Below are 14,857 nucleotides of genomic sequence, written 5' to 3'. Positions count from 1 at the left end.
GTAATTAAAGTCAACATATTTTAAAATGTAGAAAAATATCCAAAAATATTTAATACATTTCAATTGGCATTCTATTCTTTAACAGTGCAATTATAACTGTGATTAATTGCTATTAATTTTTTAATCGCAATTTTTTTTTAGTTAATCAAGCGAATTAACTGCGATTAATGGACAGCCTTAATAAAAAGGGTTATATAAGATTATGCTTTTAGGGATAGAGCAGATCATGTGGAATATTAGTTGAGTATCGTAACTGTGATAGTATTCTACTGCCATGAGCCTTGGGTTTGAGATGCCTTTAGCTACACATTTCCCATTTTTCTGCAGCATAAAAAAATGACTCTAGGGGCAGGTAGAGAAGTAGAGTTGTGGTTGAAAGGGTTTTAGGAGCTTATAAATTGTCCTATATATGTATAAGATTATATACCTAAATTGAAGTACTGGTTAGTATTGCTTAAGATGGCATTAACGTGTTGCATTTAGAAAAACGTGTCACAGTAAATTTGCTGTGTACATTGTTTCTTTATATATTGGAAGTGCAGAAAAGTCTCTTGTGGAAATGTAGAGTCTCTTAGTGTAATTGAGTTGATATGCTGGGTCAGTATTAGAGTATTTTAAAGAAAGATCCTTTATCTGGACTAGGGCAATCGTATTTCAAGTTCTCAAATAGAGGATGCTGCAGGGGGAGAAAGGGGAGCTGGAGGGAGGATACAGTTGGGAGGTGCTGGGGGTGTATTGGGGGTTGTACTGGGTAGGAATTTTTGGGAGGTTCTGGAGGGGTGTCTATGTGTAGTGGTAAAGGGTTTTGGGAGGGGTGACAGAGGGAGTATCTGTGGCCTCACGCTCGAGGTGGGGGGCAGTGTTGCATTCCCTATCTCGGTGGCATGGCGGCTGGATCAGGCCTGGGACACAATGCCAGCCTGTCCGTCAGTGCCTCCCTGTGGGTCTCTTCTCTTCCCGATGGCAGGGAGCTGGGGCCTAGCCCTGTCACCCCAGCCCTGTCACCCCTTCCATCCCAGCCCTGAGTACCTGTGGCAGGGCAGTCAAGAGGTGCTTTACGGCTCCACTTACCGGGCTGGTCAGGGCGGGGCAAACAGGAACCAGCAACTGTGGATGCAGGGGAGGGATTAATTGGGGTGCAGAAACCTCTTCTTCTGAGCTGCAGTGTCTGATACACAAGGAAAAATCCAGGACACTTCCTCTTATTTCAGAAATCTGCCCAGACGAAGATCAGGAAGCCAAAAAAGAGGTCATGTCTGGGAAAACCCAAATGTGTGGGAACCCTAATCTGTACATTTCCACGTTTTTTTTTTTTTTTTTTAGGGATCATATTGTTGTTTTTTTTACTCAAGTAACCTGAACTTCAAAACAACAAAGATTTTGATGGTGGGATAATCTTGATAACAATTCTGCTGTGAAAATATATAGCTGTCTTGTATTATTCTCTCTGTATACACATATATTAATTTTATATTATGTTTTTAGTGACAGGATGTATATTCACAGTAATTGCAATGTGACAGACCCAGGCCAATGGGGTACAGGAGTCTGGTAGAGGGCAAATATAATGGTCACTGGATGAGTAGTTTTCTGTACTCTGAGTGACCAGAGCAGGGGCTGCACTAGAGTAATCAGGAACCTGCTAGAACCAATTAAGGCAGACAGGCTGATTAGAACACCTGCAGCCAATCAAGGCAGGCTGCTCAGGGCACCTGGGTTTAAAAAGGAGCTCACTCCAGTCAGAGAGGGGAGCCAGAGGAGAGGAAGTGTGTGTGAGGAGTTGGAAGCAAGAGGCATAAGGAGCTGAGAGTGAGAGGGTGTGCTGCCGGAGGACTAAAGAGTACAAGGATTATCAGACACCAGGAGGAAGATCCTGTGGTGAGGATAAAGAAGGTGTTTGGAGGAGGCCATAGGGAAGTTGCTCAGGGAGGTGTAACTGTCATGCAGCTGTTACAGGAGATACTATAGACAGCTGCAATCCACAGGGCCCTGGGCTGGAACCCGGAGTAGAGGGCGGGCCCGGGTTCCCCCCAACCCTCCCAACTCCTGATCAGACACAGGAGGAGCTGACCCAGACTGTGGGGAAGATCACTGAGGTGAGCAAATCTACCAATAAGCACAGGACCCACCAAGGTAGAGGAAGAACTTTGTCACAGCAACTGTAACACAGTTTTATGTACAAATGTGTATACTTTGTACATATTTTTGTACAAATGTCTGTATCTATTTCTGTATAAGACTTGGTCCTGTTGCAGACCTTCTCAGTGGACAAACTCCAGATGACTTTAATGGTGCAGTATTAAGCACACATTTCTTAGAAAGGGAGCTAAATGCTGCTCTGTTTCACCTGTGCAATCCTAATGATTAGAGCTTAGACTAGTGCCATGGTTCTCCAACTTTTTTATTCTGTGGATCACTTCTCCAAACCCTCTATCACCACTGCTTCGTTTTCAAATAAGATGGTCTCCATGGAGCATGGTTAGAGAACTGTTGTCCTAGTATATTTCCTTTATTTTGTATTTTATATGTACTTAAACATACACACTTAAATAAATGATTGGAAATACACACACATGTACATTTGCACTCACTCTTACATTTTATAGATGTAGAGGTAGTATGTGATACATAAGTATGAATGAAGAGCTTATTGAAAGCTCATCAAATTGACCAGGAGTGGCAGTTTTAAAGTAACTGTCTAGAAGCAGTTATTGCTTTCAACCAGTGCCAGTATTCGTCCAGGATCTATGCTGTTCTGTGCAAAATACATGCCTGCTGGTTTCAAATGGATTTAGTGCTACCGCAGCTACACTGCTTTTTGTACTTATGCAAGCTGTCACTTATTTTGCGCGAATGTGTGTACACAAGCAGGGGAATCATGCCCCTAGTTCCTAATGTAGACATAGCATAAGAGGTAATACAATGATAGTGTGAAGTAGTATTGGCAAAATGATCAGTATTCTCAGTTGGTTAGCTAGTTCGTTTGTGAAATAAATTATAGCTCTTTGGTGTTCCTTAATGTGGCAGATATTTGTTAGGGTTTTTTGGGCACTGTTTTATTGGTAGTCCATTGTCAGATATTGGTGGCCTGGAATCTTCCCCCTTGCAGCCTACAGGGCTCTGCATGGAGTATCTGCACACACTGTGTTGTAGTAGTGGCTGCCTGGCTCCTCCTTCCACAAACTATTGTAATCCACGGGATCCCAGCAGGTTCTAATCCCACTGTTTGTACCTGACCAGTCCTCTGTCTTGTCTACAAGCAGCTGTATATGGCTGTAGAGTCACTCTTTGTAATCTCTCTGCTTTCTAATGCCTCCATACAACAGAAATGCAATATTTTTGATCTTCAGCAATACCCTAGGGTGACTCCAGGCTTTGAGTCTTAATCTTTTTTTTAATGCCACTCATTGCCTCAGGAGATTTTATAGTCTCTCTTTAAACTGCTCTTTGTCAGTTGACTAGAATCTGAGTGGAATGCTTAGTTTAGGCAATCACTTTAAAATTACAATATTCTTTTTTAACATTTAATCGCCATAAAAACTGTATAAAAAACCATTGTTGCATGACTCATTTATTTTCTTGCCTCTCTGCTTGTAGAATTGGCAGATGGAAACCCATCTCCTTTCCCTCATAAATATGCTGTATTTCAGTATGTATGTCTATAATTATAAAATTTAATCTGTCCATCTTGGGCCCATCTCATTTGAATGTAAGGAATTTATTTCACAGCGCATACATTATGAAAAACTATGTCAAGCCCTTAGCCTTGTTTCTCACAGAAACTGTCTTGAGTAGGTGGTCTGGACATGGAGGAGTATTGCTTTCTCATTTTTGTAGAAGATAGTAAAAAATATATATAAATCTCGGGAAAAGAATTTAGAATGATTGGTGATAGTGACTATTTCTTAATATAGTAAAGAATGGTCTAATAATTGTACTTCAAAATCTTTCACTTTTATTCTAATGACATGAATAATTTTCGTTTTATCCAGAGCCATTGTTGCTGTCAGACCAGTCTTTGTTGGCATTTTGTGTTAGATGCACTTTATCTAATAAGGCGCTCTTCATGCTTGCAGGAGCAAAAATCAGTTCCACTCAAAATTTGGATACCAAACTACCCTCAGTTGTAGCAGCCAGCATTAAAAAGTGCAGAGGCATAAGTAAGTTAAATACTAAGCCTCATCACTTCAGAAAATAAATAACATTTTTATTTCACTCTTTTAGTGTACCTTTTAAAGAAAAAAAAGCTAATGTAGGCTTTGTAAAGTCAATTTTTAATAAGATTTGGGTTGTTAGTTAATATCCATATCCGAATGCAAATCTATGGGGGAAAAGTAATTTTACTGCTTAGAATACTTTTGCTAATACCACATTATGTTGGATATTTGAATGGCATATAAGTGATAGAGTGCATAATAAGCTTAAAATAAGTGTTTTGCCTCGTATTAATGCTTTGCCTGTATTTCAGGGAGCATAATGAATTACTGCATGTTGACTAGCAGACAGCAGTATTTTACAGATGGTCACCTGCTGTTTATATTTTTAATCTTAACAGGAATTTCCTTTTTTTACCTTGACGGCCTTTCCACCTGGCTTCCTTGTCCATGTTGGTGGTGTGGTCAGTGCACGCTCTGTGAAGCTTTTGGACCGCATCCACAATCCTGGTATGTTAACTGAAGAAATCTTTTTTCAGTCATGTCTCACTGTGACCTTGGATTTCTGTTTGTTTGTTGATTTATTTATTTATACTAAAACAACCTTGTTTTCCAGTTAAGAATGAAAATTTGAAAAATATTAGTCATGCAGGAAAAAGATTTTTAGTGAGAAACTCTTCTGCAATTTTTTCTTAATGTTTTTGGTGTAATGAAGCAGTAAGGAACTATGAACCTAATAATGTAGAACCAGAATTAATGCCTTTGGATTTTGAAGCTGTGGGTTAATTTTTGGCCAAGGTTTAATGTTAACTTTGAAATGTTTTATGTGAAAGCCATGAAAGCAGATTAAATCCGTCATGTTAACTTTAAACTTTGTTTAATTTCCAGCAGTTTTTAAAATCTTTAAGAATTGGCCACAGTTTAGTTCATCCAGTGTTTTTGACTCTTAAGTGATATGAACAGAAACAACTTTTTATTTTGCAACAAGTGAAAACCTTAACGTAATTTTCTGCAGATAATTTTTCTTTGGAAACTCCAACGCTAATGCATTTTGCATGCTCTATTTCTGGAGTCAGAGTTAAGCAGCTCTTGGCTGTTAGTACTTCATCTTGGTATTGTTCACTGAATCAAATGGAAAATATGCCTAAAAATAAAAGATTTGAGTTGGTCAGTTCCCCTGAAACAAAGGCAGATTAAAGAAAAATAGCATCTACTGTGGTTTTGCATTCACTCGGCAGGAGTAATTAGCTTTTAAAATTTTTGCAAATGCATCTTTTTCAGGCATCAGTCTTTTTTTTCTTTTTTTAATCTTTTACCTGTTATTGACTTCCCACGCTATCTATGATTTCTGCAAATGGGTCTAGATAACTTCAAGTTATTGGTTTAAGACTCAATAAAATGTGACAGAGAATGTGAAACAAAATCCATGAGTCACATAAATGTAAGAGAGCTATTTTTGAGGGTTTTTTGAAGTGACTAAGTACACAATTTTCTTTTCTCTGCCTGTAATCGTCTAAGGTTTTGTTTTATTCCTATGTATGCAATAGTTAAAAGATGAAAAGAAATATCTTGATACGTTAGAAGATAAATATACTCAATTTATGTATGACCTCAACTCCCCTGACTTGCAGTTAGCTCGGGGCTTTACATACTTACCTTTAATGTGATACTAATACAACTTTGGGTTATTTTATAGTGTAATAAATTATCAGTATACTATTCTCTTTATAAAAACTTGTGTGTGTTACTTATAAGCCTACATCAGAACAAAAAGCATTCTTAGAAAGAATGGGAAAGATATCAACTATATTCTAATATTTTCTGAAATAACATCTTGCACTATGCACGTTTTTTTTTTTTGCTGACTATAACATTTGATAACAGACTGCCTGAAAGCAGGAGAAGAACTGATGGTAGATGCATATGCTGATTAAATAGTTTCTGTTTGCACACGAAAATGGCTGTAGCAGCATCTGCTGAAGAACTTTAATTGCTTCTGACAAGTGAATGTAGGACTTTCGATCCATCAAATTCAGTATCATGCCTAAGAGAGAGAAAGAAACAATTTGGAAACCCCAGTAACTGGTGTGGGAACTATCTTAACCAGCTTTGAGTCAAATAATAATTTGACTCAATTCCTTGCAAAGGAAACACAAAAGCTGCCAAGTAAATAAACAGGAAAATGTAGAAAAAGAAAGAACATTTAAAGCGGTTGTTTGAAAACAAAACAGAAAAAAAAAAGCTGGTAATTGCTATATGCTGTACACTTGATCATGCCGAGTGCTATAGCATGCTCCTTACTTTCTGCCCTTTCTATTTCAACCTCTTATTAACTCTGCTGTCTGTGTCTTTCCAGTTCCTGTGGAGTGGTGTTGTCAATTGTGTTCTTGTTGGTAGTGTTTTTTTTCACTATTCTGCTCCTATAACTGATCTACTAATTTGCTGTTTTGAACTCAGCCTTTGTCGGAATTATGGGTAACACAAGATCATACAAACTGCTAGACTGGAATAGTTTCAATTCAGGTATTTTATTAGTCATTCAGTACTACATATGCTGACAGAAATTATGGCAGCTCAGTGAAGTTCTTAGAAATGTTTTGGATCATTAATTAGGTTAATATTTTAAATTTAAATTTGTTTAGCCACCAAATAAATCAATGTCTAATTGTCAGAATGTTCTTTAAAAAGGTTTTCCATACATTATCAAAATGCAAAACTATATTTTATTATAAAATAGTACTGCTAGAATTATTTAATATCAACCCAAAAAGTAGTTGTTCAGTCGATTTTAGTGGCTTTTGATTTAATGTGACAGTTGAAATCAAATCATAAACTAAGGTTTTTTGGGGGAAGGTGATGGATTCTTGTCTATACAACCGCTTTTAGCCCAATCCAGCACTTCTTCCAAAGACTTCGGATATTGGATGAATATGTTTGCTCAAAAGAGATCTAAAAGAAGAGACTTTGAGGACAAACTTACTACTTAGAAAGTAAAGGGTAGTGGAGCAGTCCAGTGTGTGTAGTCTCATAAGTCTTGTTTTGTAAACACATCAAGCTGACATCCCTGATGGTAATTGTTTGGTTTTGATTTATTAAAAATTCAAAGGAAAAAGTCTTATTCTCTTGTAACTGTGGGCCCAGATTCTGCCAGGTCCATATATGGGTGCAAGGAAGAGTTGCCTTCATAAGGTCCAGGTCGAATACCAGTCCCTGTGCTGGGGGAAGTGTATGGACTACTCCTTTCATATTCTTCTGGAGGCACAAGATGCCCTGGAGAAGGCAAAGCCAAGGCTTTTCCATCTCACATACTGGCCAGCAGAGCTTGCCAGCTGCTGTGGCTTTTAGAATGGGCCACATAAAAGGATGTAGTGGTGAGCAAGCAGCCTCTGAGCATCTGAGAGCTTGAGGGAAACGTTTTACCTCCTGTTGCTATGCTTAGGGCAGTGCAGCTCCATGCCATTCCTTATTATGGGCTGTGCATAAATAGTACAATCTTGCCTGTAGATGTCAGTGGACCTGTAATATTTCCAAATTAATAAATCTGCTTTGAGGGGCTCCATAGAAGAAGAGGAAGAAGTTGATAGAGTAGAGGAAGCACCACCGGGTAATGGAAGGAAAAAATTAGGTAGTGTAGGAGCAGAACTATGACAGGGACGGAATCTGAGACACTTGTGTAGATCCAGTGGGCTGAGTTGATCATGTCAAAGGCAGTACTGAGGCCAAACTGAATGAGAAGAGAGAAGAGTCATCATCAAGTGAAAGGAAGTTGTTGATTAGAGACCACTTTGCATGTATTAAATTATATATTGTTTTAATATTCATATTTTTGTTTGTTTTGTTTTTGTTTAACACACATTTCATCTTCCCTGTCGGGAACTGCTCCAACAGAATCTCCTTAACTCCAGTGACCTGAAAGACAGACAAAAGGAGAAAATTAGTGTTAGGAAAAAACCTAGGGATCCCTATCTTCATTGCCACAAAACACCTCTTTATAAACTTAGTTTTGATGTTTGAAATCCTCCAGAAGTCTAGTTTTGTATTTGAGGTGATGGGGAGATAGCTTGACTGGGTTTTGATCCCATAGCTACAGTAACTAGACACATAAACAGAGGGTTTTCTTTCACAGTCATCGAATTTGTAGTGTACATATGAATTGCATTTCATGTTGCTATCTGGAGTTTAAAGGTGACAATGGAAAATTCAGTACAACAGAAAATGGCATAACATGTTCATAGCTGTCAAACATCAGAACATGTAGAAACAGCAAGATTTTAAGTGTGAGCACTTATAGCCTTTCCCTTTAAAATCTTTGATTTGAGCTGTAATATTTGTGTGTGCTGATGTGACTATTCAGAGTTAAGGCAGCTATCAGAGGGTTATGTGACTGGAGTAAGAATCCTTTCTACACCTAAATGGACCTTCGGCTGTCCAAAATTAGTTAGTAAAATTTGTGGGTTTTAACCTTTTTATAATATTTAATAAAAATGATGATTTTCTACAGACATGTTTTGGAGGGTTGAATCTCCCTTTCATTTTTATGGCTAATGACAATGTTGTTTCAATGTTTATTTATACATCAGATGTACCCTGAAATTAATGAGATTTTTTTTTGGAAATCTTCATTACTTTCCTTACAGATAATCTAGCCACTGAGTCAAAATTATCTGGCAGATATTAGTCATTTCTTTTTTTTTTATTGTGTGTTTAGATTCAAGATTTATAATTCAGTAAACTGTGACTTAAAAAAGAGACAATTTATTTAGTTTTAATCTATGCTTAAAGTGATTCTGTTTTATGAGCTAAGTACACTGATTTTAAAACTCTCCTTAAGGTAAAGCTTTACACAAATACTTTGGGGGCCAAATTCTCTTTTCAGTGCACCAACAAAACTCTTTTAAGTAGTATAGTTGCACCATTATGACAAAGATCACAGTTCGTGTTTGCATAATTAAATGGAAAAGTGGCAGATTACTGCTTTCCCATTATTGCATAAAATCACTATTCATACACACGGACTCTTTAGGTTTGGAAGTATGGGGCCTGATCAAAGCCTTCTGAAGTCCATGTGAATTCCCTCATTGACTTCATTGGGTTTTGGATCAGACCTAAGATAATAGAGGATGATGGGGCAATGGTGGAAATATGTGCAAGCCTCAAAAAGACAATTAGAAAAGAACTAGAATGGGCCCAGCAGAAATCATTGAATATAAACCTTAGAAAACTTTCAGGAAAGTGTAGCTAAATGTGCAGTTAAAACTACCCACAGGCAGTTTACTTATGCAACTAGAACTGAGATGACAGATAACCCAAGGTCTTATTGACCTTGGCAGCGTTACAGAAATGACTCTGTAAACATTAACGATCCTTGAATAATTTTTCCAATCTATTAGACATAACAGATTTTCCTTCCACTTGTTTTTCTATCTGCTGTTTTTCTGCTTAATCTCTATTTTCCTTTAAAACAGATATTTATAACGCACAATGCAAGGTAATTTCCACTCCAGGTTTATCTTAACATTCTTATGTCCTATCCTTAATTTTTTTTAGAGCTACTGTAGCTATTCAGGCTTGTATTCCTTGTCTCTTGAATAGAATTGTGGTTGACTCCACTAGACAATGTAACTCTGACTTTATGCAGTAGTACTTTATTCAGTGTTTTTAAAGAACTGCAAAAGATAGTTCGCTTGTTAATATATACTCACTTAGGGCCTGATCCAACTCTCATTGAAGTCAATGGAAATGCTTCCATTAACATCACTGGGCATTAAATTTGGATATTTAGAGTAGGGATCCTTGTCTTTTTTATGCAAGAGCATGTTGTGGCACCAACAGCGGTGATTGTGAAGTCTTTGTGAACATAATGTGTAAAAACATCAGGATCTTAAACATGCACAGGAAGTGCAGAGGTGAACAAATTCGTCTTATTTCTGTAGCTGTGTGCTGATGTAAGTTGTCTCTTTCTTGCTGACTACTGTGTTTAGTGTTCTTTCTATACAAGACTTTTAGAATTCCTATTCTGTATTGATGTCAGTAGGAGAAGCTGAGTCCCTCAGTGTTTGCAATTCTATGTATAGTCTTCATAAAATAGTTTTAGGATTGCATGTTTCTGATTCCTATCCCAAACCCATTTGTTATGTCAAACCAACAGGGTAACAAGCCCTGTGGATTGGAGGAAGCAGTAGAAGAGAGCTATCTTGACTTTAGTAAGGCTTTTGATACTGTCTCCTGTGACCTTATAAGCAAACAAGGGAAATATAGCCTAGATAAACCTACAACAGGAGGATGAATTTCTCACTGGAAAACCATACTCAGTTGTTATCAGTGATTCACAGTCAAGCTGAAAGAGTATATCAAGTGGGATCCCATAGAGATTTGTCCAGGGTCTGGTTCTATTCAGTATTTTCATAAATTATTTGGATAATAGCATAGAGAGTGCGCTTACAAAGTTTGCAGACGATACCAAGCTGAGTATAGTGTTGCAGGCTCTTTGGAGGACAGGATTAGAATTCAAAATGATCTTGACAAATTGGAGAAATGGTCTGAAATAAATAGGATGAAATTCAATAAGGACAAATGCAGAGGACTACACTTGGGAAGAAATAATCAACTGCACAAATACAAAATGGAAAATGATTGCCTAGGAAGGAGTACTGCAGAAAAAAATCAGAGGGTTATAGTGTATCACAAACTAAATATGAATTAACAATGTAATCCTGTTGCAAAAAAAGCAAACATTCTGGGATGTATTAGCAGGAGTATTGGAAGCAAGACATGAGAAATAATTATTCTACTTTACTCAGCACTGATAAGGCCACAGCTGGAGTAAACTGGAGGACTCTGTCCATTTCTGAGGACCACACTTTGGGAAAGATGTGGATGAATTGGAGAAAGTCCAGAGGAGAGCAACAAAAATGAAAAAAAGGTCTAGAAAACATGACCCATGAGGAGAAATTGGGGGGGAAAAAAAAAAAAGAAAGAAAAGAAAAGTTTCTTTAATCTGGAGAAGAGAAGATGGAGGGTAGACATGATAAATCTTCAGGTAAGTAAAAAGTTTTGAGGAGGAGGGTGATAGATGGTTCTTCTTATCCACCTAGGACCGGACAAGTAGTAATGGTCTTAAATTGCAGAGTGGAGATTTAGGCTAGACATTAGGAAAAACTTCCTAATTGAAAGGATAGTTAAGAACTGGAGCAAATTACCTAAGGAGGTTGTGGAATGTCCATCTTGGGAGGTTTTTAAGAATAGGTTAGACAAATGCCTGACACGGATGATCTATAATATTTAATCCTGCCTCAGGCCTAGTCTACTCTGGGGGACGTGGGGGGATCGATCTAAGTTATGCAACTTCAGCTACATGAATAACGTAGCTGAAGTCGACATACTTAGATCGACTTACTGTGGTGTCTTCACCGTGGTGAGTTGAGTGCTGCCGTTCCTCCATCGACTCTGCCTATGCCTCTCACCGAGCTGGAGTACGGGAGAGCGCTCGGGGGTTGATTTATTGCTTCTAGACTAGATGCAATGGATCAATTGCTGCCTGCCGATCTGGCCGGTAGTGAAGACATACCCTCAGTACAGAGGACTAGATTAGAGGACCTGTTGAGGTCCCTTCCAGACCTACATTTCTGTCAGTCTCTGGTTATTAGATATTGAAATACTTGGTTAGTGTTCATTTTTAAGGTGTGCACTTAGTTGGTTTGTTTAATCTTTTAGACAGAGCTTGTATGTAGTTGGTTTTACTATACTGTTTATATACTAAATACTCTTAAATAATATGGATAGTAGAGGACAGACTTTATCTGCTAACAGAGATGGCTCTACTTTAAGGCAATGCTGTCATTTGAAGGTGTTTTTAAATTATACTATTCATTGTGCCTGGATGATAAAGCAATAGGTGTATGGTAAATTAGGTATCTTTCTTCAGTAACTAGTTGTGCTCCAAAGCAACAGTTGCAAACTTTGTCCCTGATATTATAACGAGAACTACAACTCCTGTGCCCTTCTGGAGTCCCACTGACTTCATTGTGGAGATTTGTGCTAGAGGATCCTGATGCAGAGGTGTGGGGCATTCAGCAGTATCAAGTTAATAACTGAAAGTCTGGAAAAAATGAGAAGAGAGCTAAATATTTAAGTCTGGGACTTAATTTGGACCTGGTCCACTGAGAACAAGTGTTTTTGGCTTTTTTAACGTTGCAGATGTAAATGTTTAAAAATTACATACTAGTCGTTCAGTTATCATTACCATTTTTGGCATTCATTGCTACAAATGATGCATAATAAAATATTGTAACTTTTCTGCCTTAAACCTGCAAAGGCTATTCTAATCAGCAGAAAGTTGAATTTTAAAAGTGCGTATATACGAAACATATTTTCAGTGCTCTTTTTTAAATTGTTACTTGTTTATCTCGATGAGGGTCTGTATCTTCAGTACTGTTGCAATCACACCCTGTAGCAGTCTCCTTGAACTCTAACTTAGAAGACTATCTATTCATGTCTGCATTGCTGGGATTACTGGGGCTAGATTGTTTTAAAATAGTTAACAGTAACTGGTTTATTCTAGCTAATGCTGGTTACTGTCAAACCCTCAGTATGTAGATAATGTAGGATTATTTTAGAAGCAGACTGCTTGCCTGTGTTAGAGCTGGTAATGTTGTAAACAGATTATTTACTTGAACTGTTGCCAACTGATGGAGACCTATCCCTTTGAATTTGTTTGTATTTCCTATGACTTCCAAACAGACTAAATCATACTTTGTTCTGTCCAGGTGATTCCTGGTTGTAGAATGCCAAAGTAGAACATCTTTTGTAATTTGTAGTGTGTTGCTGATGTATAAACTGTTGAGCTTTAAGGGCAGTCTTTTTTTCAGAGTCAGCAGTCAAACTGTCATCTTTCGCTTGATATTTGGAACATTCTGCTTAGAATTCTAAAGTTAATGTAGGTTAGTTCACAGCTGTGATGTCATACCAATGATCAATAAAAACTGCCACCTATTTTAAGTATTTAGAAGCTGTCTATCACTTTGGTATCTAAGCATCTGGTCAAAAACTGCTTAAGTGGCATTCAAGGAGCATGTGCATTGGGTGCTATTAGACTGTGGAGTTGGGGTAAGGCAGTAATAGAAACCATTTTGGAGTTTCAGGCTGGAGAGAGAATCAGTCATTGGGCAGCCTAATCAGGATGAACCCAGAGGCCAAATTTTGAATTTAAGGGTTATAATTTTATTTTAGGTTATGATACTTGCAACTTCCATGATAAGTTCTAGAACCCCTTAATAGAACTATATCTCCATATTTCATACTTGCCTGCTCTTAAACTCAGTCCTTTTTGCAAGTATACACATACCTATAAGAAATCCAGAAATTATGGAGATGCTAATTGCTTAAGCTGAGTTCTGTTTTAAACTTAACAGAGAGAATCAACTTCTTTGTTTTGTATGAGAAATATGTTGTATGTTCTGCAAGTATACAGCACTTACTCTTTCAATAGAGAATTAATTTTCTAGGAATTTACAAGTAAATCAATTAATTAGTTTGAGTTAAAATTGATTAAACTAGGAGCTTTAAGAAATTAGATACCTGTCAGTCTTTTGTTAGTCCTAAATGAGAATAACAATTGAATAACACAGATACTCAAACTTTTTTGTGCACGAATTATATTTGAAGAAATTAGGTTATAATTCAACTAAGTTATTAATTATCAGAGGGGTAGCCGTGTTAGTCTGGATCTGTAAAAGCAGCAAAGAATCCTGTGGCACCTTATAGACTAACAGACGTTTTGGAGCATGAGCTTTCGTGGGGGCATCTGAAGAAGTGGGTATTCACCCACAAAGCTCACGCTCCAAAACGTCTGTTAGTCTATAAGGTGCCACAGGATTCTTTGCTGCTAAGTTATTAATGATTGTTGTATCTAATTGCTGTGATTATGTAGGATATAGATGGTCAGTTCAGCAGCTCAGGTGCCTTAATTGGAGCCATTGTGTCATCAGCGATAACTACACTAATTATCACGCTTCCTCTACACCTGATTTGCTTGTAGCACTTCATTTGTTGTAATGACTCGATATGAGAAATACTAGCCACATGTGTCAGGCGTTCTTAATGAATAGATTTACTTGGCCAGTCGCTGTGCTCTGAAGATTCTATGATTGCGTACTAACATGGATATTTGGCTTAAAAAGCTCTCTGTGGTATTGCTGCTGGAGTTGCTCTATGTTTGAGACAGCACTGCTGAGGGAACTGAACTAAGACCACAGAAGGTTCCTGTAAAGCTTGGGACTCAAGAAACAGCTTTCTCTGCCCCATCTTCACATAGCATCAGTGTTACTAACGCACTTTTCTAAACCAGTATGTGAATTTCAAGGCCAGATTCACCAATGTGTTTTGGCTGCTTTTGTGCTACTCTGGTAATGCGAAGCAAAAGTAAACCTATCTTAAATGGTTGGTGGGTTCTGGCTGCTTTGCACTGCATTGGTGTACTAGTGCAGTGGTTCTCAACCAGGAAGGAGTATGTGTTCCCCTGGATGTATGCAGAGGTGTTTCAGGGGTACATCAACTTACCTAGATATTTGCTTAGTTTTACAACGAGCTACATAAAAACCCTAGCAAAGTCAGTACAGATTAAAATTTCATACAGACAATGATTCGTTTGTACTACTGTATATACACTGAAATGTAGGTACAGTATATTCCAGTTGATCTGTTTG

At 37.7% G+C, this 14,857-nt stretch overlaps 1 protein-coding gene across 1 annotated transcript in view; it reads left to right on the top strand.

The window, feature by feature from the left end:
* Positions 1 to 14,857, top strand: part of C2CD5 (C2 calcium dependent domain containing 5) — a 126,899-nt gene that overhangs the window by 39,953 nt on the left and 72,089 nt on the right. Inside the window, 2 exon segments of the mRNA XM_030541432.1 lie at positions 4,556 to 4,664; positions 6,612 to 6,677. Of these exon segments, the coding sequence (XP_030397292.1) occupies positions 4,556 to 4,664; positions 6,612 to 6,677 (175 nt within the window).

Source organism: Gopherus evgoodei, chromosome 1 (genome assembly GCF_007399415.2).
Source record: "Gopherus evgoodei ecotype Sinaloan lineage chromosome 1, rGopEvg1_v1.p, whole genome shotgun sequence".
In the NCBI taxonomy this organism is placed as follows: domain Eukaryota; kingdom Metazoa; phylum Chordata; order Testudines; family Testudinidae; genus Gopherus; species Gopherus evgoodei.
This window is presented reverse-complemented; position numbering and strand designations above follow the sequence as displayed.